This window comes from Pleurodeles waltl, chromosome 2_1 (genome assembly GCF_031143425.1).
Source record: "Pleurodeles waltl isolate 20211129_DDA chromosome 2_1, aPleWal1.hap1.20221129, whole genome shotgun sequence".
NCBI lineage: Eukaryota > Metazoa > Chordata > Amphibia > Caudata > Salamandridae > Pleurodeles > Pleurodeles waltl.
This window is the reverse complement of record NC_090438.1, coordinates 772033963-772060522: the sequence shown is the minus strand read 5'-3', so window position 1 is coordinate 772060522 and position 26560 is coordinate 772033963. Positions and strand designations below refer to the sequence as shown.

Genomic DNA, 26560 nt, shown 5'->3' with positions numbered 1-26560 from the left:
TGTGACATGGTGTGCCATACCAAAGATATGGCGCATCCATGCCGCTATTTTCTGTTGTAGCAAAGCACAACTTTTTCTGATGCATTGCTGCTTTGCAGCAGCGATGCATCAGTTTTCATAAATATGCCCCTAGGAATTTATAGGTAAGTTGACCTATACTAATTGAGTATAATAATAAAGGTCAGAACATATGCACTGAGGCCTATTCAGCTTGGCCCAGAGCGCTTCAAAGTCATCACGCCAATACATCATCTTCAAAAGTGGGCCAGTAAGAGGCGGGGGTAAACCTGCAAACAGCCATTTCCTCACAAATGTCAAATGCTCAAGCAGAATTACCTTCACTAGAGGGATTATGTTGGCTGAGTTATGTCCATCAGCAAATTCTCCACTGGAGAAGGATCCTCAAGCAGACGATTTATCATGTTATTTACAAATCGGAGCATTTGGCATTGCCACACAGCTCTAAATAAGACTCTAACCATGAGTTTACCGGATGCACCTAATCAGAATCATTGCTGCCATTAGTTGTACGTATTCATACGGATTGATGTGCTTTATTGCTGCCACATGACACATCCAGAATTAATGTTTACATGCAATGCTGTGGCATAATGTTGTAGCTTTCCTATTTGGTGTCTTTTTAGAAGTTTGTTTTTTAATAAGCATTTTTGAGGTGTGGTTGCAAAAATGTATATTACTGATTTCCATTCTCATTTGAACCCACTTCAACTGAACATTCCCTTTCTATTCCCCAAGACAAAATAAAGAATCTTGTGCCTGAGGGAGCTCTTGACCAGTCTACAGTTATGGTGCTGGTGAATGCCATTTACTTCAAGGGAGACTGGGCAGATAAATTCAGTGTGCAACATACTGAAGAAAGAGAGTTTAAAATGAGCAAAGTAAGTAAAAACAATGTGCAATCAGTTGATTCTTGGTTTGCATTTGTTGAACATATTTGAAAAGTGCATGCTTTTTAGGAAACCATTCTCAAAGTTACATTGCCTTAATACATTTAGGTTATAGCACCAGTCTGCCCTTTTTCTTGGGACCACTGAAGTGCTAATGTGTCTTGTTAGACCTTTCAGACTGCACACTTTATTTCTGCTAACCAGTGTTAAAGCACTTGTGCTCGCTCTATTGAACATGGTGAAATTGGCACACACCCTATTGTCACACTTAACTTACTTGCAAGTCCCTCGTAAAGTGTTACTACATGAACCCAGACCCTCTAAATTAAGTGCTACTACTAGGCCTGCAGCACTGATTGTGCCACTGATTGTGCCACCTACTGAAGTAACCCTTTACACATGCCTCTGGCCTGTCATTGCAGCTTGTGTGTGCAGTTTTAAACTGCCATTTTGACATGAAATAAACATTTAGTTAGGCCTAAATCTTCCTTTTTAATACATATGAGCCACCCCTAGGATATGCCCTACACAGCCCACAGGGCAGGGTGCCATGTATTTAAAAATTTGGACATGTACTTTTAACTTTTGAATGTCCTGGTAGTGAAAAACTCCTAAATTCCTTTTCACTATTGCAAGGTCTACCTCTCCCATAGGATAATGTTTAGAAACCTTATTACATTTAACAAGTTATAATTTTCAACTGGAAGCAGTTAGGGAAGTTGAGTTTAGTCTTTAAAGATGTGTAATTTAATACTCTCTTTATTGATAAAGTCGATTTTATTGTCATAATTCTCATAAAAGTCACTTTTATAAAGGCAGCATTTTCTTCTCCTGACTATTTGGTACCTGCAGCCTGTATCTAGGTCACATAACCAGGTGTAGCTGGCAGCTGGTCTTTGTGTTTTACTGTCAGACAGTGAGGCAACAGGGGGATAGGTGTTGGCTCCTTCTTGATGGGGTACCTGGGGGTGATATTAGCCCATGGAGGGTGGCTGCCTTCCCCCTCCCAAATTAAACACAAACAGAGCGCTGAGGGACGGGGTCCCCAAGGCCAAATTGGCTTGAGGAGTGGGGCCACATGTTCCCCTCTCTGTCATTTTTAATGGCTTGACCCCAGGAGATGGGGTCCCAGGGGACGAAATTGGCCTGGAGAGAGTGGGCTGCTTGCCCCCCTCTACATTTACTATAATGAGGGGTCCGTGGGATGGGTTAACCATAATGGGCCCCGGGAGGGAGGAGCAGCATGCCCCCCGCTCCTGGTTGCCTGCATGTGGGGGGTGCCACAGTGGCCAACCCCTCACCGAGCACGACCAAAGGGGGTGCCTGCATGGGACTGGCTGCAGGGCCTGGCATGTGGCTGAGGCCAAACCCCCATCGCACACAGCGAAAGGCCGTGCGTGGTGCAGGGTTGAGTTCCTTTGAGCTTTGACAGCAAGGCCTGGCCTGTGGCAAGGCCCTGGGGGCCAGACTCCCTGCTGTGCACTGCCAAAGGCAGGGGTTAGATTTATATACAGGTAATAAAATATTTCTTAACATCAAAAAAACCTAGAAATTCACTTAAAAAAACAAAGAGTACAGGGATGTTATAGTTAGGAAAGAGAATGAAAAAAACACTAATAATTCACTAAAAAAAAACAAAGGTTACAGAGACATTATAGTTTGATTCAGATTTTACATGCCCAAAACCATAGAAAGTCAGCACTCATATTTATCTCAAGAAAGTATTACTTGTGCCCTAAGGTAACTATAACTTGTGCCCTAGCAGTGCACTACTAATTACCTCACATGTTCATCACTGATGACATCTTCTATGAAATAATGAATATCACTGCAACGTTCGGCGGAAACATATTGCTGAGAAAACAGTGCATGGAAGGGGCGTGAGTTAGAGTTACTTTAGGGCACGAGTAATGGAGTAAATGGACTATCTTCTGCTGTTCACAAAATAGAGGAAATGCCTGCTGTTGCCAAGGTAAAGTCACTTGTTATTGTGGTGGAAGGTTAACGGGCTCTTAGCTAATGAAAAACTCAGAATCCTCTTTAAAATGTAAATGCTTAAACCTTCTGGGCCTGCAGATATTTCTTTCTATTGTTATTATTATGAATACAGCTCACAGAATTCAGTTAGGACAGAGGAAACAAAAACTGGGTGCACTTCTTGTGGCCGATCTGGGATACACTGACAGCAGTACATCCTTTACATCAGTATTTCCTAAAGATTTTTGGTGGTGCGCGAGAGACCAAACAATAAATAAAGATGGCTTTAAATTCTGTATTTATCTTGTCACGTTTGCTGCGCTTCAAAGACAGAGATCAAATGTCAGGCTATTTCTTCTGACAAGTTGCTGCTAATTCTTGTATATGGAAATTGGTGTTTATAAAATCGCTTTGCAATCAGAGAAAGAAAAGCAAAGTGGACTATGTATACATTTTGCTGGAGTTCAGGGAGTGTGAAAGGAAAGGCTGTAGGATGTTTTGTAACACAACAAAATGTAAATAGCTATAAGTGAAATGGACACTTTCAGCAGTTAGGAAACCAGATATGAGGCACATTATTTGTATTTGTATGAGGGAAACAAGGATTTAAATAGAATCAAAACAAAATCGAGACACTCTGCTTGGCGATACACAAATTATAAATATTAAATGAAACCCAATGTCTACGTTACCATTGGTGTGCAATATAGTTTTATCAGTAAAATGTTATGTCTATTCAACTTTAGTGTCCATTTCAATATGCTGTCTGTTAATGAGTGTGCTACCACACAATGCTTTAGTTACTTTAAAAAATTGCCCACCTTCTGTCAATGAAAGCTAGGTGGGTTTTGAACGTTGGTCCCTTTATAAATTGGGCCCCGATTCTAAAAGGTCTGGGAAGCACTGCTTTACACTATTGAAGCTCCGCACTCTCCTTGTACAAGGGCTCAGTTGTGCCTGTGCAGATGGCAGCAGAGCTGTCAGGTGGGTGGAACAAGAGCTGGTAGACGGTCAGGCAGGTGTAACTGGAGCTGTTGTGTGGGTAGGTACTCATTCATCCATTTATGCAGATATGTTGCATCTGGCAGAGGAAGAAGGTGTGGCTCAGTCCAACAATCTGCAGCTTATATTTTAAGGTAGTGAGAGGCAGGGTAATCAGGTAGATATACCCTGGCATACAGGGCGGTAGAGTTTCCAGGGCAACTATTGCTGACATGGCAATGTACCATCCCATGTGAGTTTGCAGACTGGCTAGCCCCTACACTTCAGTTGCAAATGGAAAGAGAAGCCTGTCTGTGATATCACTACTCTTTTGTAATATCATTCCAAGCGAGTAATTGTGTTATTGTCTTATTACAAGTGCGTTGTAATGTCAGAACATTCTCGTAAAACGAAAATAACGTATGCCTATTTATAGGGAAATGTAACATTTCCACTTATTATAAAACGTATACCTTGCAATGTATAGTACAATTTCATGGAAGCTTCCAAGTGCTGTTTCCAACTTTCAGTGTTATAAGAGTGATGGAAGTTGGAGCAGGAATCGTTTTCTTGACTGCAAGTTATTAAACATAATTGCTGTTTGTTTACCTGCAAGAACAATTGCAATGTACCACTAATTTAAGTGTGAACTAGGATCCTAAACACTCTTCGAAAATGTTCATGTTTTGATAAAAACAGCGATGAAAGAGTTTTGCATATTTGATCACATTTATTAGATGTAGATTTTATGGTTTTGTAACATATTTGATTCCCTGCATAACTCTCAACCAGTGTTTGTATGTCCATAGACTTCTAAAAAGCCAGTGCAGATGATGTTCAAGAGGGCTAAATTCAACATAGCCCAGGTAGAGGAGCCTGGGCTCGCATTCAAAGTCCTAGAGCTTCCATATGTTAACAAGGACCTCAGCATGATCATTCTCCTTCCCAATGAGATCCTGGATGACTCCACCGGCCTGGAAAAGGTAATTATGAAGGAGTGTGTGTCTGTATGAGTGTTTTCAGAAAGTGCCTTCCTGTTTGTCCTGACGTAGCCATTGTATGGGGCTTACGAGGGCTGTACATTTTTTAGGTGGGAAAATAAGTTATAATACACTTTGCCAAATTAAAGTTCATGGTGTCCAGAAAAGCGTAGTACGGAATCATTTATTAGGTCGCTAAGTGCCCCTCTTTAAATTCATGAGGGATACTTTCATCAGCACATTTGTCCTGGGCCAAGCGAAATAGAAATTGAAAGGCTTATTTTGGAAAGGCAATGGGTGGATTATCCCATATTAATGGGAGTGGGGAGGGATAGGGCGGTTGCTACCAATGATCTGCAGGTTTGAGCAAGATCATGCCAATGGCAACCTCCAGGGTGAAAAGTTAAGGCACCAAGTAAGGGTCTTTTATTTTTTTCTTTCCTTGTACACCGGACTGGGGAGGAAAAGGAAACCTCAGTAGCCTTAATAAGGGCGAAATATGTCTGATGCCCATTAATGAGTGTGAATGTAAAGTAATTAGTGTTTGTTACCGACCCAAGAGATCCTCAAAGAACCTATAAATGAATTACTACATTTGTATACATCAGACTCACATGAACGTCCTTTCCTCATTGGCTAAGAACTGTCAATCTTAAGGATAATGTGAGAGTTAACTAAGAATTGTGATAACCTGACGATTAAACAGGGTGTGCACATCATTAATCAAGATAGGTTTTTACGAAAAAATGCCGTCGGGCGTCCTTTCCATTTTTTTTTCGTGGTAATTCTCCGGGAAGTCTTTGAACTCTGCCTCAACACAACAATTCACTTGGTAGCCAAACACCTTTACACTGAATTTCAGGTTTAACTTACTAAACTCACAGTATATCATAATTCACTTTGGGTTCCGAATGTCCAATAAATATGTAAATGAATATGTCATGCATGATTATTTTGGATAAAGTGAATACCTGTTTTGGCGTTTTCTATTTATTGGGATACTCCTTGTCTTCACACAACGAAACATTGACAGTTAACACTGTGGGAACCTGAAACATGATGTATAGAGAGGAATGTAATAAAAATGAGAGGTGAAAAGGTGTGTTCTTTAACGAGTAAAGATGTTGCGTAGGGAACCTGCCAGCAATCGCCATCGAATGAACCTTGGTGAAAACTCAAGAAGTCCCAATGTTCTCCATCATTTCCTCATGCACAGAGAAGGATGGCACAAATCTCCCTCCCATCAACAACAACAATTACATCAAAATGACTACAAAACACACAGCCCCTAATAACAATGCGCACCACACTTGGTGAGCACAACTGTACGACCTTTCGGATTTTAACAATAATGTTTCTAGTAACCTGCATGTTCTATTATTTAAACACTTCATAATCATCCAACCACTCTGACGTCTTACATGTTCTGACTAGATAACGCTGAGCTTCCTTATTTCCAACCACATTCTTCTCCTGACTGATACTGTCTTCACAGTTCATCAAATAATCAGGTATCCTCATCACTTTTCCACTTCCGGACATTGCTATCACTTAACAACATAGTGTAAGGATCAACTCTCTTCACTGAGAGCAGTCAAGGAAATATTGAAAGCTGTTTGCCAATACCACGATTCCTCTTGACACAAACTCATTCACCTATCTGCAAGTCAAGTGAAACGTTCCAGCAATGTAATCGATTGCTTTCTTATGTAAACCCCTTCTTTCTATGTTCTTAGTTAGCAAAGCCCTTGGTTTCCTTCCCCTCATGGCATCAAACAGAGACTTTCTAGTGTTTGCATTTGCCGTGGTGCGAAATGTCCACATCAACGTCCTTACACATTCTGGCCACTGAATATCACTACATGGCGCCAACTTGGTACCTTCTTTCAAGACCCAGTTTCACTGCTCGATCAACCCATTACTTTGTGGCTAATAAACAGACACATTAATTTGTTCAATACCCTTAGATTTTAAAAATTGTCACATGGTGTGCAATACAAATTGAACACCATTATCCATTACAATACTTTCAGAAATTCCCTCCCTGTCCCATACATCAGCTAGGAAATTGATGACTACCTCAGTGGTACCATGGTACATAAATTTTACCCCTCGCCATCATGGAAAATAATCAACCACCACCAAAGCGTCCTGGCATCTAGGACACTCTCTGGATCAGAAATATTAAACACAATTTTCTTCCACGGGGCATCCATTTTATTTGTCACAACAGGAGGATAATAACCAATTTTCTGTGACTAATCACTCCATGCACATAGAAAGTAATACTTTATGTCCTCTTCAACATTTCGATCCAGACCAGGCCATCAGTACTCGGCCTTTATTCACCATTTGGTGGCACTCATGTCTTTGTGATCTTCGTGGACTAGATTCACATTTTTTTGCCTGAGCGCCTCTGGCACAACTAACAAGTCTTTTCTTAGCATACATTTTCCTGAACAAGCTAACCTAACACTCACTCCCTGTAAAACCTCCACTTGGTTGGATAAACTACCTTTCTTGGGCCAGCCCACCATTAAATATTTCTTCCCTTGCTGCAGCTCCTCATTCCCTGCATAGCATCCATCCACTCCACATGGGGAATACGCCCCTAGGTTATACTTCAAACACTAGTGACTAAAATATCATCCTCCGGCTTTTCTTCCTGAACATCATACACCAGCATTCATGATAGGCAATCCGCCAACACAATTTTTTCCACGAACATACTGAATTTAGAAATCATACTCCATCTGTCCCAACATTCACCTTGCAATTCTTGCAGAACCTCTACCAGACCCTTGCATAGTAAATACATTAGCTAATGATCAGTGCGACCAGTGCATTTTGTACCCCATACCTGCTTGTCAAAATAGTTTATGCCCACCAACAGGCTAACTCTTTCTCAATGGTGAAATATTTTTGCTTTGCTTCAATCAGTGTTCTGGACACATAGGTAACGGTGACCTTCATCTTGTCCCTACACTGCAACAAGACATCACCCAAACCAACAATAATCTCATCAGGGCTGATAATGCTGCTCTGCTATCTCTAGTGTCAAAGGTTTTTAAGCAAGAGTAGTAGCAATTTTCCTTTTTAATTCAGTAAACTCTTTTTTTACAATTGTCACAGTATACAAATCTCTCATTCTTCAACATCAATTTATACATGAATTTGATTTTGCCACAAAAACATAGCGGTGAAATTGGAATAATTTTAAGCCAACCCAAGAAAAGATCAAAGCTTGTCTTTGTTGACAAGGGCCAGAGATTCTTTAATGGCTAAAATCAACTTCATTGAGGATGAAATTTCATTTATATCCAACTAATACCCTAGATAATCAACCCCCTTGACATTAATTTTGCATTTTTCTTTCCTTATCATTAACCCACGTTTTATGAGAATCTCCAAAATCCTCCCTAGTGCTTCATCATGAATGTACTTGCTTTCTTTAAAAAACAGTGTTATCTTGTAAGTACATCACATTTGACACCTCGTTAAAAAGTTGGTGCATAACCCTCTGGAAGACTGCTGATGCTAACCCAAATGGTATCTGCTTGACCTATATGTCCCTTCAGCTATTGTAAATGATGTAAAGGGGCCTAGAATCTGGTTGCAGAGAAATCTGGCAATACGGCTATGACCAGTAAAAGGTCAAAAACACCTTTGCTCCTTTATTGTTGCCAGCTTCTCACCAATGTTGGACAACATGTGTCTGTCCACCCAGATCGCAGAAATCAAATCATGCAAATCCACGTATAGGTGAATCTCCCAACTGGCTTCCTTTGCTATCACCAATGGGGAGAACCATTCTGACATCTCTATTTCTTCTGTGATGTCATCCACACACAACTTTTGCAGCTCTGTCTTCAAGTGGTCTCTAATACCAAACAGAATACTTCTAATTTTGCTAGCTTTAGGGACTACATTGTTTTTCAGATTTATTTTGCAGCACAAATCCTTCAACAGTCCCAGGTCTTTATGAAATACCTCTGGAAATTGGTTCTCCCAAGACTTGACAGCTACCGTTCATATTCCTGACTTCACGCCAAAACCTGGTCAGGATGATCTGGATCAAGAGGTATCAATGAATCTTTTTGATTAAGTCAACCCAAAAAACATGGCCCATCTACAGCAAAACATACCTTTAAGAACGCATTCCCCACTTGAAACCCAAGGGTCAATTCAATACCTTACTAAATCTATGGGGTTATTCTCATACGCTACTAACTTCATGTCTGAAGGATTCAATTTGTGCTTAGGTAATTTGTCCAGATATTCTTCATCAATCAGAGTCTACCGAGCCCTGGAGTCAGCCTTCATTCGCCTTCTCACCATAAACCATGATCTCACAGAAAGGATTACTCTCACTCAGTTTCCCAATTTCATATTCTTGAAGAATAACATTATTTTCATCCAGCTTATTCTCAACACAATTAGTCGAGCTTTTAGGCCTGCCATGTGTTCTGTTAGATCTACTCTTACATACCCTGGCAATATGTTCCCTCAACCTACATTTCCAGCATAGCAGCCCAATCGAAGGGCAATTACAATCATTGGCCAAGTGTCCCTTTAATCCACATTTATAACACACCACATGCATTTTGATGCTGTGGACAACTATATTAGTCACGATTGTATCATTTTAGTTTTCTCTAAAGCAGTTTTTGCACTGCAGTTCTGCCACCTTCTCATGAACCATAGGCGACACTTCAATCAAACCCTCATCTGTAGTCTCTGCTGTTTGCCTGGAATGTATCTCGGAACAACGCATGCTGGAACAACGCATGCCTGAACAACGAGGTCGGAACAACAACCGTGTTGTTACCACTAATGCCTTTACCAGGAATGCCTTAACAACGATTTCTCGGTGTAAAGGCATTCCTGGTAAAGGCATTAGTGATAGGCATGCATGGTTCCAGCATGTGTCCCCGTGGCCCCCACCCCCACCCCTGAAAATTACTGTGACCCCCCCATCCCATCCCCTAAATTCACGCCAACCCCCCACCCTTGCCGCTAAAACTACCCCAACCCCCATCTCGTCCTTAAAATTACTGCAACCCCCACCCTGCCCCTAAAACAACCCCAACCCCGCCCCATCCCTGAAACCTAAAACCCCCACCCCTTAAACCTAAAACCACCCCGCCCCTAAAACTACCTGAGCCCCCCACCCCGCCCCTAACACCTAAACCCCCAACCCCCTAAAACCTAAAACCACTGCAACCCCCACCCCTAAAACAAACCCCAACCCCCATCCCTAAAACCTAAACTACCCCAACCCCCACCCCTAAAACCTAAAACCACCCCAACTACCCTGCCCCTAAAACTACCCCGAGCCCCCACCCCGCCCCTAAAACCCCCCAACCCCCACCCCACCCCTAAAATTACCCGACCCCAACCCATCCCTAAAACCTAAAACCACCCCAACCCCCACCCCTAAAATTACCGCAACCCCTCACTCCGCCCCTAAAACCTAAAACCACCCCAACCCCCACCCCTAAAACCTAAACCACCCCAATCCCCCACCCACCCCTAAAACCTAATCCACCCGACCCCCCACCCCCAAATACTAAAAATACCTGACCCCCCCATCCCGCCCCTAAAACTTAAAATACCCCTCCCCCAAACCTAAACCGCCCGACCTCACACCCCTAAAACTAAAAATACCCGACCCCCCACCCTCGCCCCTAAAATTAAAAATACCCCTCCTCTCCCTCCCCCTCCCCCGCCCCTAAACCTAAACCACCCGATGCCCCCTCCCCTAAAGCTAAAAGCCCAACCCCCCACCCGCCCCTAAAACTAAAACCTCAACCCCCACCCTGCCCCTAAAACAAAAAATACCCGACCCCCCACCCCACCCCTAAAACTAAAGCCCCAACCCCAAAACTAAAAACCCCTGATCCCCCACCCCACCCCTAAAACTAAAAATACCCCTCCCATCTCTCCCCTAAAGCTAAAGCCCCAACCCCCACCCCGAAACTAAAACCCCAACCCCCCACCCTGCCCCTAAAACTAAAAATACCCCGACCCCCCACCCTCGCCCCTAAAACTAAAACCCCGACCCCCCACCCCCAAAACTAAAAATACCCCGCCCCTGAAACTAAAACCCCAACCCCCGCCCCTGCAACTAAAAATACCCCGACCCCCAGCCCCTGAAACAGTCCCACTTACCTGACTCGTCATCCTCCTCAGCCGACTCCCTTGTTCTGTGCCTTAACCACGCATGTGTGTGGTTCAGCACTTGTGTGGTTAAGGCAGAAAATAACGAAGTTGTGGTTAACGAAAGCGTTGTTCCGCTTTCGTTGGCCACAACTTCGTTATTACAGAGTCGCGTTCAGGGAGTTTCCCGTTTGCATGATATCAATCTTTTTATTAATGTCAGATTCTCAGTGGTGAAGAGTTTTTCCTGGACTTTCTTTCTTTTGACCTTTTGTACTAAGTGGCCCTGTAGAATATCATGTAAGAAGCCTTGGTAGTTACACATAGCAGCAAGATGTCGCAATGCAGCCACAAAGTCCTTTACAGATTCTTCCAGAAGCTATCCTTGCTTCATGAAGTTAAAATTCTCTGCTACCTCACTTCTTCTTAGACAAAATTCAGGTTGATTTGTTTCAGTGTTGTGTCATACTCATCAATGTCAGTATGTTCCTCGTCCTCCTCAAATAGTGGGGGAATGTTCCAAATGGGGATGTCCTTCTGTACCAAGGCACTGTTTTGATAGTGCCAACTTTTTTTCGAAGCTCTATGTCATCCCCTTCAAGGGCTTCAACTTATGCCTCAAAATCTTCACACCATTCCTCCTATATAAGTATGGGCTTTGCTGGAAGAAATGGTGAAAGTGCAGTAATTCCATCTGTAAAACTTTATTGATAAAGTGAAAGTCTTTTTCATTGTTGCTTGACCATATTTGCCACTAATAAACTTGCGAAAGGAAGCTTTGTTCTTGACCACTTCAGTTGCAGTCTTTAATACCATTAACCTGTTCATTAATCACTTAGAACTGTGTGTTGTCCTTCAATTCTCCTTTTTAATTGCCCATCGAGTCATGAGCAAATTAGATCGATTTTCCATTAACCACCTGGCAAAAGGCAGATTTGAACCTGAGTCAACACAGAGCAGGGTAAGCAGCATGTGCTTCTCTGAAGTTGCGAGCTTTCCGAAAAAAACAATCCACATGGATGTGAGCCTGAAGATGTGAGGGCAATCCTCCAAGACACACATGCAGTGCTCTTCACGCAGTGCTATCTCTTACCACAAGGCCTCCACACATACATTTGGGAAAGCCTTGGTTGTGCATCAGCCAAAATATCACATATGAAACATACATCAACGCCTCCAGAGGAGGAAGCCTTCACCAGAAAGGTTCCTGCTCCAACTGTTGCTGGCTGCAAGTGTCTCACTTGGACCACAGGCTCCTGTCAGACGTCTTGGCAGTGAGTCCACCAACAGCAAGGGCACACAAGGCACTCTCTTCCCAATTCACCATGCTCTTCATCACCAGTGATAAAAATGAGGCAGACTTTTAAATTGAAAAGCTGTGTTCTTTAATGAGTGCAGATGGGGGAAGCCTGCCAGCGGAATGTCACCAAGTGAACTGTGGTGATCACTCATGCAGTCCAGATGTTCACCACTATTACCTCATGCAGAGAGAAGGATGCAACAGAATGGCATTGAAATTGTGATGAGACCTCTCAGGAGTTTGTTGTGCACTTTACATTTGTTATGCCCAAAATATAGCAAGTTGAGAAGTGTATGGCTGATGCTTCTCTTTAATGTAGGAGCAACAAATATCAGAAAGGTAACATGCTTTTGAGTTTACCTAATGGCACAATCCTTGTGCCGTGGTCAAATACTTGGAGCGTGCCTGGAACCATGTTAGTGGATATCATGGAAGACTCTTACTAGCCATTATGAAAATTGGCAAGTGTGGTGCAACATCCTATTGAACCAGGTACCTCTTGAAAATCTGGTATCTTGTTGACAAATTGTACAGCTATATCTGCATTGAGTAATGCTCTGTTGCCATCTGAATAATAACCATCTTGTGGAAGGTAATGAGTTAGGATCTTATGTAGACCATGAAGGACAGTCTACAGGAGTGCTGGGGGCAGATGCCATGGCGTTTATCACCCTGGCAGAGGACCATCCACCCTATATAGGGAGTCCTGCTGCCCGGAGGGGATCTCAGTGCTGTGAGTGGTCACTACTGTGATGGCTCCCGTCACAGCACCAAAGTTTAACAAAATGTTGCCATGTTTAAAGTGCCCACTATGCACGCTTTTTTGTTCAGACAAACAAAAACTCCCAAAGTGGTTTGTTTTTTTCTCTGATCAAAACACTGTCCAGACAAGCAGGGAGTTTTCTCCCTGGTCATAGGGGTCGTTCTGTATTTTGCCTGCCCATATTCGCCATCCTGACCATGTTGGACACAGGATATGAAAATCATTTGGCTGTCTCCCCATCTTCAATAGAGTAGACTGACTGTCTCTGATACCTGGTAGCCCCTTAACAGACAGGCCCCTGACAGACTAATGAGAAGTTTACACCTGGTTCTTTCCCTGACTCTACATAGAGCAGGTGAACTGGGAGTTTGGTGAGGTTGAAGCACATCTTATTTTTGGTTGTGCTCCCTCTACACCAAATTTCAAATGAGGTCCTTAGTCTTCTTTTCTAAAAGTTCATGACTGTTTACTAAGAATGTATCCTGGTGCAAATTATCCCTGTACTTATACTACCTGCAGGCCTTCATTACGAGTTTTGAATTTTTACCCAGAACAATATGGGGTGGGGCAGGTCAGAGAGGCATGAAAGGAAAGGCTTTTCCTTTCCTTTCATGTCTCTCTGAGCATTCCTGCAGCACGATCGTAAAGCAATCGTGCTGCAGGAATGCCCACTAGACCCAGGGAGTTTTGTTGATTTTCGTAAACGCATGAGGGGAGCGGCCCCTTGGGTAAGGGTCGCTCCCCAGGGGGGGGCATTGTTTAATATTTTAATTAGGGTGATCATACCGAAATTTATTTTAGGCCATTTCTGCCCCCTTTGGGGGCAGATCAGCCTATTTTTATTAGGCCCATCTGCCCCCAAAGGCAGGGCAGAAACCACTTAGGCACCAGGGTTTGTTGTTTGTGTGTGATTTGCTTCGGGGCTGCCCCTGGCAAGGGTCACTCCCCATGGGGGCACATTACTGTTGACCATTTCTGCCCCCCTTGGGGGCAGATCGGCCTATTTGTATTAGGCCCACTGCCCCCAAGGGGGGCAGAAACCACTTAGGCACCAGGGATTGATGTGTGTGTGTATGTGTGTGGTTTGTTTGGTGAGGCTGTTCCTTGGGCAAGAGTCGCTCCCCATGGGGGCACATTACTGATGGCCATTTCTGCCCCCATGGGGGCATATTGGCCTATTTTTGTAAGGCCCATCTGGGCAGAAAGCCCACTAGACACCAGGGAAGATTTTGTTGTTAAAAAAGAGGGTGAGGGTCTGGCCATACTCCCACCCCAAATAAATAGGGACATTAGTTCTGCCCACAGGTGGGCAGATGGGGTAATTACCCCGATCCACTCCCGGGGCAGCGAAGAAAGCCTACTAGTTGCCAGGGAATTTTTAAAAAATGGAGGGGTGGGGGTTGCCAACCAGTATGGGCATGGTTATGCCTCCCACCCCAACTGAAGGGGGTAACAGTTTTTCAGCCCCCCCTGCAAACTAAAGGATCTTATCCCAACGGCAAGCAAGAGGACATTTGATTATTTGGGATTTTACATTTGGGCCAAAAGAGCTTTGCTAACTCTCAATATTGTCCCACTTGGACTGGTGTGCAGCTGCATTTTTTGGACTTTGGGATGCTGCCACCTAGAAAAATCTACCAGACCTAGACACCTATGAAAACTAAACATCTGGGTGAATCCAGGTTGGTGTGCTTCACATGCACCCCACACCAGTTTCTTACCCACAATGCCCTCCAACCCTCCAACTTTGCTTGAAATCACCCATTTTCCCTATATTTTTGTGATGGAACCTTCAGGAATCCACAGGAATCCACAAAATTCCTACCTTCCAGCTATACCAATACAAATCCCGCCTCACTTGTTTTCCTAAAACCGTTTTGTTTTTTTCAAACTGCCCTTTTGGACTCACTTTGATTCCCTCTCAATTTCAAAATTGTTTTGGCCCTTCCCTGTCACAGGCACTTGGCCCACCTGCGCAAGTGAGGTATCATTTTTATCAGGAGATCGAGGGGAACGTTGGATGATAGAAAACCTGTGCTGGTGCGGTGATCCCACACAGAAATGTGAGGAAAATGCAATTTTCTAAGTATATTTTGAGGTTTGCTAAAGATTCTGGGTAAGAAAACACTGGGGGATCCAGGCAAGTAACACCTCCCTGGAAGTCCTTGGGTGTCTAGTTTTCAGAAATGTCTAGGTTTGGTAGGTTTCCCTAGATGGCTGATGAGCCCAGGACTAAAAGCGGAGGTAACCCCTTGCAAAAACAGGTCGTTTTGTAATAGATAATATTGATGTGTCCATGTTGTGCTTTGGACCCTTCCCTGTCACGGGCACTAAGCCTACCCACACAAGTGAGGTACTATTTTTATCAGGAGATGTGGGGGAATGCTGGGTGGAAGGAAGTCTGTGGCTCTCCTCAGATTCCAGAACTCGGAAGCACCGAAGTTTGAGGAAAAAAGTGTTTTTTAGCCACATTTTGAGGTTTTCAAAGCATTCTGGGTAACAGCACCCAGTGAGAGCCCCACAGGTCACCCCGTTCTGGATTCCCCTAGGTGTCTAGTTTAAAAAAATGGATGGGTTTGCTAGGTGTCCCTAGGTGCCGGATGAGCTAGAATCCACAGCTAGGCATGTTGCAAAAAACAGGTCAATTTTCATTAGAAAAATGTGATGTGTCCACGTTGTGTTTTGGGGCATTTCCTGTCACAGGCACTAGGCCTACCCACACAAGTGAGGTACCATTTTTATTGGGAGACTTAGAGGAATGCTGGGTGGGAGGAAATTCGTGGCTCCTCTCAGATTCCAGAACTTTCCATCACTGAAATGTGAGGAAAAAGTGTTTTTTGTCAAATTGTGAGGTTTGCAAAGGATTCTGGATAACAGAACCTGGTGAGAGGGCCACAAGTTACCTCATCCTGGGTTCCCTTAGGTGTCTAGTTTAAAAAAATGCACAGGTTTGCTAGGTTTCCCTAGGTGCCAGCTGAGCCAGAGTCCAAACTCCACAGCTAGGCACTTTCCAAAAAACACGTCAGATTTCAATGTAAAAATGTGATGTGTCCATGTTGTGTTTCCTGTTGCGGGCACTAGGCTTAGCGGGTTCTCGGCCTACCCACACAAGTGAGGTACTATTTTTATCGGGAGACTTCGGGGAAAATAGAAAAGAATGAACAAGTGTTATTGCACCTTGTCTTTCTCTACATGTTTTCCTTCCGAATGTAAGACAGTGTGTAAAAAAAAGCCTATTCGAGAAAAGCCCTTTAATTCACATGCTAGTATTGGGATCCCGAAATTCAGAGATTTGCAAATAACGACTGCTTCTCAACACCTTATCTTGTGCCCCTTTTGGAAATACAAAGGTTTCCTTGATACCTTTTTTCTCTCTTTTTATTTCACCATATGAATTGCTGTGTGAAAACCCATTGCAAGGTGCCGCTCATTTATTGGCTATGGGTACCTAGGGTTCTTGATGAACCTACAAGCCCTGTATTTCTTCAGACCCAGAATAGTCCACCAGACGTAATGGTATATTGCTTTAAAAAATCTGCCATAGCTTGAAAAAGTTATAGAAGAAATCGTGGACAGATATGGCTGGGGTTTTTTCGACTCAATTTTATTATTTTTTTATTTCAGCTGTTACTTTCTGTAGGAAAACCTTGAAGGATCTACCCAAATGACCCCTTGCTAAATTCAGAGTTTTGTCTACTTTTCAGAAATGTTTAGCTGTCTGCGATCTACCATTGGTTTCACACCCATTTCTGTGACTAACTGGAAGGAGGCTGAAAGCACAAAAATAGTTTTAAAAGGGTATGTCCCAGTAAAATGCCAAAATTCTATCTGATTCTAGTCTGCCTGTTCCTGGAAGCTGGGAAGATGGTGATTATAGCACTGCAAACTCTTTTCATGGAAGAAAACACATGCTTTCTTCTGCAGCCCTTTTTCCCCATTTGTCTGAAAAAAACGAAATTTTAGCTGTATTTTGGGTAATTTCCTGGTCTCCTCCAGGGGTACCCACAAAAAAGGACGCAAATTTGGCGTGGATAGTTTATGTGGACAAAACGGCACCTGAGGGGGAAAAGGCCTGTCAGTGAAGGGATTAATCAGATTTGCATACTCATTTCCTAACTTGCAGTTGCAGTTGGTCAGTCCGATGTGTTCTGCATGAATGATTAACTAAACTTATTGTTGAAACTGCAAATCCATAAGCCACACAAAGATGAGTTCCTAACTTGCGATGGGGAACATGGCAGTTTGCCATAAAGATGCGGTATGATCACACTGCTGGTTCCTGAATGTGAAGGAGGAGTAAGAATGTGTTGTCATCTACACATTCCTTGATTCACCCCAACATAAACTAAGGCTATGGCTATGGCAGCAATCCACTGATCCCACAGGTAGCTAGCTAAATTCCGGAAAGGTCTCATGGGATGTTTTAGTGAAACACCTCTGTCTGTGAAGAACATCAAGCTAGTGCACCCCAGAATCCCAACTTTATTTGTGTGAATGAACACCTAGTGCAAATCGATCCCTTATGGCCACACATCGCCTACGCCCAGAAGTGAATTGGGCACTTGCATAGTTAACTGAGATTATTACGTTTGTAAGCTCAAATGAACTTTTTAATCTTTAAATGGGCCTCTGTCTATATAAATGTGAACCTTAAGCTTGATTGTTGAAGGTATCTGAGTTGGTGTTATCCGAGAGAAGGAGGGTTCTGATGTCTGCAGTGCTTGATTTGTTGAAAAGTGGGGGGAGCAAAGTTTTTTCTTGTGTGTGCTAACGGAGCTTCTGAATTGAACGACTACCAAAAAACAAGGCTCCTAGCCTTGATAGGCATGCCTCTTGCATGACCATCCTACACTTACTGTCGTGTTGCCTTACTCTAAGGGGCTCTTTTTCATGCATATGCTCTACTTTTGTCATTGCTTTCCTATTGTTCTCCTTTCTGCATTTTCGGCCTTTATCTCTCTTACACTTGGTCAAGGTCTGATGATGACAAATAAGGCCAGGTCCCCCAAAATCAGTGCTGCAGCCCACGAGTTGCAACCGCTTGAACACATTATACACTGGAGGGATGTTCTGAATCGTCCCCTATTGTACTGATTTACCATTTTATGCCAGATAACAACAGCTTCAGAGTGAATTCTCCTTACTGAATCACGTCCCTAAGAGCTCTTGCCTGGTTTGTCAGTTTCTCTACATCTCAGTTCAGAAAGTGCAACAGGAAGCCTCGCCGGGGCATTTGACTATGTACATTAAACAATCTTAAAAGCCACCCCCGGTGAAGGAATTCTTAAGTCATTTCGCTTTGGGTGTAATATACACCCTTGGAGTGTATCCTTGCTGAAGTTATTGGTTTCTTCTTGGATTGGTTCCCTGCGGGTCATTCAGAGATCTGTGCCTTCAGATTATTGCAGACTGTCGTGCTAGCACATTCGTTTGCAAAGTCTATTTTGTCTTCTTGGATCCTACCGTTTCTCAGGCTTTACAAGCTCTCTTTCAGAAATCTTAACAGACATAATACGTTATCAGTTGGGTTTTATTGTTGGGGGCAACTTCCTCAAGAGGGCACATTGGAAATGCGGGTGCTCGGTTTTACTGAGAGGCATTTCCCAGGATCTTTTGACTCTTCGCCCGTGACCATCTTTTGCGCCAAAGGCATCATCTTACTTTATTCATTGCTTTTAAAATCAGCAAAGTACAAGAGTGTAACGTGAGCTTTCCCTAGTTGTAGGTCTGGGGGAACAATTGAGTAAGTGTGTGCTTTAGTATTTACGGGGTGACAAGGCAGGGGTCTCCGGGGAGTAGAGAGTGAGGATGGAAAGTAAGTTTCAGTGGATGGACAATTGCGATATCAACACGAAGATCTCGGATCTGCTAAACAGATGTTCTGGAGATTTCAACACTTCTTTCTGAGATATAAGTGGGAATGGCTGTCTCATTTGTAGGTATAAGCAATTTCACTGTTTAGGAGTGCACACTTAGAAGGTGTATGTTTTTTTCTCTCTTACAGTTTGAAGTTCTAATCTGTAGAGTAGATTGATTGACTGTTGGCTACGTGCTTTCCTACAGATTGTGTTTTCCTGTGGGAGACTTCATCATGAATGCCTTGTATGTGAAGTTGCAGGATTTCAGGTTGATTCTGGCTCATCGGCAACACCAGTATAGACCGGTTATTTTGTGGGTGATGAGGTAGACCTTCCATTGCCCTTTGAGGAGTCAGGCTGTGGATTGGTCCATGCATTTGATGTGAGCCCAAGAAGAAGTGGGTATTCCAGTATGAAGTGCACTAAAACCATGCCGCTGGGATAGGATATTTAGGCCCTCATTCCGACCCTGGCGGTTTGAAACCGCCAGGGTGGAGGGCAACGGAAGCACCGCCAACAGGCTGGCGGTGCTTCCAGGGCTATTCTGACCGCGGCGGTAAAGCCGCGGTCAGAAAAGGGGATCCGGCGGTTTCCCGCCGGATTTCCCCTGGCCCAGGGAATCCTCCATGGCGGCGCTGCTTGCAGCGCCGCCATGGGGATTCCGACCCCCTTCCCGCCAGCCTGTTCCTGCCGGTAAAACCCGCCAGGAACAGGATGGCGGGAACGGGTGTCATGGGGCCCCTGGGGGCCCCTGCACTGCCCATGCCACTGGCATGGGCAGTGCAGGGGCCCCCTAACAGGGCCCCACCATGATTTTCACTGTCTGCTATGCAGACAGTGAAAATCGCGACGGGTGCTACTGCACCCGTCGCACCCCTGCAACTCCGCCGGCTCCATTCGGAGCCGGCTTCCTCGTTGCAGGGGCTTTCCAGCTGGGCCGGCGGGCGATCTTCTGGAGATCGCCCGCCGGCCCAGCGGGAAAGTCAAAATGACCCCCGCGGTCATTTGACCGCGGTGCGGTCTCTGGGCGGTTTCCGCCCGCCGCCCGGCGGGCAGCGCCCGCTGCCCGGCGGGCTCGGAATGAGCCCCTTAGTTTGTGTTTGGATGGTGTTCTATCATTTTTGTCTAAATGTGACCTGTGAAGGCATGTTGCAGCACACACTGAATGTGAGCACAATTGTGCTTATTTACTTCAAAAGATCTGCAGCTTTTTGTAAACGCAACATTTGTTTTTGCTATTGACATAACCTCAAGATAATGAGTATCCTTGTTGCAAATGGGTTCTGCCCATTTATTGGGCCCAGATTTTTTTCTTTTTGATCACGCAGCTTTGGACCTTTTACTGTGGGTGACTCTCAGTGCTTCAGACCAGCCAACTCACACAGTGCCACAATGTGTCACATAACTTTGTGTCTCTTCACATGGTCACCCGGTGAGGAGCTGAAATCACATGATAGCAGGGAAAACAAGCTGAAAACCACGGTAAACAGTGGATTTCCAGTTCGTATTTGAAGGCAGTAAGCAGCCAATGTTCATTAAGAGGTGTGAAAACAGCCTAGGACATCAGCAACAACCTCAATGCAATGACCCTTTGTTTTACTGCCACTGTTTGCCTTTTAAGATAAGACTGCTCTGATGCAGCTAGGGTAAGAAGCACTTGGCTGGTTATATGTAAATACGGGTGTACACATTTGTGTACACACATGTATACACTTGTGCACATGTGCGGGGTGCACACGTGAGACTACCATTGTACACAGCCCAGTAACCCTGGCAGCCTGGTGCTGAGGAGACTTAGCAAAGTTAGAAATTAGATGTAAACCTGGGATAGGCCTTATATTATAAGGGGGCACTTATTAAAGTCAGTATGGTTTACTGCGTTATCAGTTACTGTGTTATAAGCATTTGGGAAATCTGCCTTAGAGTGCAGTTTAACTTTCCTTAGGCCTACAAGTCTCATAGGTCATGAACCTGGAGTGACACATGTGCACCCAGTTTGAATCCATTATTATTAATTCATTCTTCCAGGGAGCGGGTGCTTGGGGCCTCCTCCCCATACTCTCTGTCGGCTTGGGGATTCCCATTCCCCTGGCTGCATTAACAATCAAAGGGGTCAGGACCCCAAGCCTGACTGCCACAGCAAAGAAGGAAGGAGGAGTGTCCATGACCCCTCCAGTACAGGTGGGCTTGCACCCACTCTCTGTGACCATGTCTGGGGGAGCAGGACGGCAACCCTAAAAGCAAAACCCTGCCCGGGAGGACACAGTTGCCAACGTCCAAGCCAGCAACCAGGAGTGCTGGCCGGGTGGGGAGCTGTCTGGTGCAGCCAGAGGTGGTCGCCATGGCTGTCCCAACACAGGTAGCACCCTAGGCACCATGTGGTCCCGGGATTCAAAAAGAAAAAAAAAGCAAAGCAAAAATGAAAGCAGCTCTCCTGAATTCTGCCGGAGAGCCGCTCATTGGATTTTCACTGCTTCCTCGAGGGACAGCCCCATAGTGCCCACATTGGCTTTCTTATTTGCTAACTTTTTGCTGCTTGGAGGATGGGGGAATCACCACCACCTTTGAGAAGATGCTTGGGGGATACAGGAGTGCAGAAACATCTCTCTGGCTAACTTTCAGAAGTGGCCCTACATTCAAAGCTTCAAGGAAAATATGACACGCCCCCCAGATTCTTTTTTGAAGCACTCCTGAGGGTGAAGCCTTTGCTCCCCCAAGGGATTTGATCTGTGGCTGCAGTTTATGTGGCTTGATGGTGTATAAAAAAGACACAAACACATATAGGCCCTCATTACAACATTGGCAGTAAAAGCTGCTTACCGCCTTGCAGAAGACCGCCAACACACCGCCACGGCCGTGGAATTCTGCCACAGCTATTATGACCCACATTTCGAAATCCGCCAAAATTCAGACACCCACACAAGTCCGCCACACCAAAGGTCAGTGATAAACTGGTGAAAACAAAACCTCCACCGCCACGCCAACAAAAAAACGCCCACACTATCATGACACACGAATCCATGCGGCGATCTTTCAACCGCGGTATTCGATTGGCGGTACACACCACTGCGCTCAAAAATACACATACTGTTACAAAACACAGCCACATTGGACAATTCGAAATACACACACCTGATACACATACACACACCACTCCCACACACCCATCACAATATAAAACACACACCCACATCACCCACAAACACCTACAACCCTGTGTGCCTCTTCTGTTGGTGGTGTGGACATGTGTGGACCCTCCTGTCCGGTGACGTTGGGTAGGGGTCCTGCAGGGGTATAAAAGGATGGTTATTACATCTGTGTGTGGCATGGTGTGCAATGGGTGGGTGACCGTGTACCCCAGTGCTTGCATTCCTGTGTGGGACCTTGTGTGATGATGGTTTAGGGGGTTGAATGGGTATGTGCAGTGGGCATGCTTTAGTGATGCGTATCCATGCTTTGTTGTTGCATGCAGGGCTTGGTGTTGGGATGGGTGGTTTGTGATGTTGGAACATATGTGAGGAGTTGGAGTGCTGGGGGTGAGGGTGAGGGTGGGGGTATATGCTGGCATGCAGGTAGGGTGGGGGATGTAATAATTAAGATTTGTCTTACCAGAGTCCATTCCTCCACCTACTCCTGCGAGGCCCTCAGGATGCAGAATCGCCAAGACCTGCTCCTCCCATGTTGTTAGTTGTGGGTGAGCACTCTACAGAGGTGGGGTGCCACATGGCCTGCCTTACGGAGGGGCCTTGCCTTCGGAACTCGCCCTGGTCTAGGGAAACCCACAGCCCACCTCCCCCACCCAGACACCTCCAGTGCGCGCAAATTCAGCAGAATGAGAGTGTACTCACCCCTTGTGGCTGCTGTGATGCCTTCAAGCGCCCATCCAACTCCGGGTAGGCCACCGCCAGGATCCTGAACATCAGGGGGGGGTCATGGTGCGACAGGCACCCCTCCCACATTGGGAGGCCATCCCCAGCTGAACCTCCGCCGTCTTCTTGCTCCAGCGGCGAATGTCCTCCCATCTTTTCCGGCAGTGGGTGCTCCGTCTGTGGTAGACCCCAGGGTCCGGACTTCCTTGGCGATGGCACGCCAAATATCTTTTTTCTGGTGGGCGCTGACCTACATGAAATGTACAGGGTGAAAAGAGAAGTAATTACCAACTGCACCGTCAAAGTGATTGGCCCCCATCCCTACCCTTGCCATGTGGCACATGCATTCACCGTCTTTCACGCACATAGCACTCTCCCCCCTTCCTTCTTACATCCAGCCCTCTCCACACAGGCATAGCCCATACAACATGCTCCCTGTGTACTTACCTGTTTGTCTGGAAGACCGTAGAGTAGCGTGTACTGGGGGAGGACCCCATCCACAAGTTTCTCCAACTCCTCCGATGTGAAAGCAGGGGCCCTTTCCCCAGACACTCGAGCCATTGTCTCTTCCAGACCGAGGTCACAGCAGCACTTGCAGTGTAGGTCCTCTCCTGTCGAAGATCAGTTATCGAGTGATTGAACAGATAGAAAATGGCGGTCACGTCCGCGGTGGTGCGTACCGTCACCACCGGAGTACATCGTCATTGGGTCCTGGGACCCATAGGGTCCAATGTTAACCAATGCAGCATTGCGCCGCGGTCATCGACCGCCTACCGCAACGGTGTACAACGCCAGCGCAGTTACCTCACATCCCATTGTCCCACTTTAGAGGTCAGGCAGCCGCCATTTCAGGGGCCCACATGGCTTCATTTTCAACTGCGTCACACATACCTAGGCCTAGACTCAACACACATACAGGCCACCTTTTGTGTTTGAATGGTGTTCTGTGTAAACTCTGGGTACGTACCTCTGAGTTGTTTGACTCTGCGCTCGCTGTTGCCCTTCATAGGCACCGTCCGCTGGGACATGTGAGGAGATGGCGGCATCCTCCGGTTTACCGACCGTTGGTGGACCTGTCGACAATGGAGGAGCGACATGTGATTATCACATACAGGCTTGACCGTGCCACAATCCAAGAACTGTATACCCAGTTGGAGCCAGACCTGATGTCAGCAATCCGCCATCCCACAGGAATCCCCCCTCAAGTGCAGGTGCTGTCAGTGCTCCATTTCCTTGCAAGTGGGTCTTTTCAAACAACAGTGGCCATAACATCTGGGATGTCCCAGCCTATGTTTTCCAACGTATTGTCCAGAGTGTTGTCTGGTCTTCTGAAACACATGCAGAGCTACATCATTTTTCCTCAGGTGGAGGATTTGCCTACAGTGAAAGGTGATTTCTATGCCCTGGGACACATCCTCAACATCATAGGTGCCATTGATGGACCCATGTGGCTTTGGTCCCCCCCCCCCATAGGAGTGAACAGGTGTACAGAAACTAGAAGAGTTATCATTCCATGAATGTACAGATGGTATGTTTGGCAGACCAGTACCTCTCCCATGTGAATGCCATGTTCCCTGGCTCAGGGCATGACCCCTACATCCTGCAGAATAGCAGCATCCCTTATGTGATGGGTCAACTCCAGAGGCACCGTGTGTGGCTATTAGGTGAGCACCTGGGAGCAAGACAGTGGGAATGGTTGTCTGGGTCTGGGGAGATCCCTCCAGGTTAGTGCGTGTCTAACAGTTGTCCCTCGCCATTTGCAGGTGACTCTGGTTACCCCAACCTGTCATGGCTACTAACCCCAGTGAGGAATCCCAGGACAAGGGCAGAGGAACGCTACAATGAGACCCATGGGCGAACTAGGAGGGTGATCGAGCGGACCTTCGGCCTCCTGAAGGCCAGGTTCAGGTGCCTCCATATGACAGGCGGATCCCTATTCTACTCACCAAAGAAGGTGTGCCAGATCATCGTGGCCTGCTGTATGCTTCACAATTTGGCTTTGCGACGACAGGTGCCTTTTCTGCAGGAGGATGGTCCAGATGGCGGTGTCGTGGCAGCTGGGGAGCCTGTGGACAGTAAAGACGAGGAAGCAGAGGAAGAAGACATGAACAACAGGTACTCAGTGATCAAGCAATATTTCCAGTGAGACACAGGTAAGAGTACAGACCTGCCTACTACATGTACTTTAACACTACTACCTCTCTACTGTCTGTCGTTTACACCCAGTGTATGGTCACTGAGTTGTCACTTTCCCTTACAATTTCACAGATTTGGGTCCCACTGTGTGACATCTGCTTAGATTCCTCATGGACTAGAGCTGTGTGACATAGGTATGTTGACATTACAATTGAAAGAGCATTTTGTCACTGTAATTGCTAATACACTATTTCGAAATCACAGACAGACTCCAGATTGTTTTGTGCTTTAAGTGTGTTTATTTAAGTGCTCAATATTGGAGGGGGTAGTGAAATGGTGAGGGGTGATGGCGGAGGAATGTCCATGGCAGAGTCCAGTCTATTAGTCTCACAGGTGCATTGCCCATATGGGCATAGGAAGTGGAGCTGGGGCAGTTTAAGTATGGACAGGGTGACAAAGTGGGACAGTAGGATGACAATCAGGGTGGTCTCATTTCTTGGCTGGGGTCTTGTCATCGTGCTCTGTCTTGTTCCTGGATCTCAGGGACCGTTTGCAGGGTGGTTCTCCCTCTGCAGGGGGTGGGATGCTGGTGTGGTGGTCCTGTGGCGGGCGTCCTGTCCACTAGCGCCGGCCGAGGTTGTGGGCAGTTCATCGTCCATACTAGTGTCAGGGGCCCCTTGTAGTGCCACAGTGTCCCTCCTGGTGTTCACAAGTTCCTTCAGCACCCCTACAATGGTGCCCAGGGTGGAGTTGATGGTTCTGAGTTCCTCCCTGAAGCCCATATACTGTTCCTCCTGCAGGCGCTGGGTCTCCTGAAACTTGGACAGTACTGTTGCCATCGTCTCCTGGGAGTGGTGGTAGGCTCCCATGATGGAGGAGAGGGCCTCGTGGAGAGTGGGTTCCCTTGGCCTGTCCGCCCCCTGTCACACAGCAGCCCTCCCAGTACCCCTGTGTTCCTGGGCCTCCGTTCCCTGGACCGTGTGCCCACTGCCACTGCCCCAAGGTCCCTGTTGTTGTTGGGGTGGTGGACACACAGCTGATTGACGTGTCCTGGGTACAGAGGTATGGGCCCGCTGGGTGGGTGCTGTGCTGGTGTTTCCAGAGGGGGGAAGGTCTGTGGTGGCCTGTGACTGGGTGAGGGGCTCCGACTGTCCACCCCACCTCTGTAGAGTGCCAACTACACCTAGTCATGCCCCTGTGTCATCTATGTGTGCAGATGTCCATAGCCTTGTAGGCCATTTCCCAGGAATTGAACAGTGGAGCCCAAGAGCGCGGCGTAGTGCAGGGGGCTTCTGTGTCTGTCGTGTCCGCCAACGGTAGCAGTAATGCATGCACTCAACATGTCTTTCTTCTGTCCCCCCCCCATTTTTGTGGTCTCCCTGTTCTTGTGTGCATTAGCATCATCAGGCAGAGGAGCAGTGGCACCGGAGCACCAGGGAGCTGCATCCCACATGGCCATGGAGGGCCACACTTCTGACTCAGACTTCACCAGTGGGACGGAGGGCGAGGGGAGGTCCACGGTGGGGACAGGAGCTGAGACCAGTGACACGGACTCATCCTCTGATGGGAGCTCCCTTGTGGTGGCGGCAACATCTGTCCCACCCCCATCTACAGGTACAGCCGCCACCC

The 26560-nt window shown here is 46.0% G+C and overlaps 1 protein-coding gene across 5 annotated transcripts in view; it reads left to right on the top strand.

Annotated features, from left to right (window-relative positions):
* LOC138268435 (serpin B10-like) overlaps positions 1-26560 on the top strand; it is a 207586-nt gene that overhangs the window by 127560 nt on the left and 53466 nt on the right. For all 5 annotated transcript variants that reach the window (XM_069218062.1, XM_069218101.1, XM_069218081.1 and 2 more), the window contains 2 exons: positions 757-899; positions 4676-4849. In XM_069218062.1, the coding sequence (XP_069074163.1) occupies positions 757-899; positions 4676-4849 (317 nt within the window). The remainder of the gene's footprint in view (positions 1-756; positions 900-4675; positions 4850-26560) is intronic.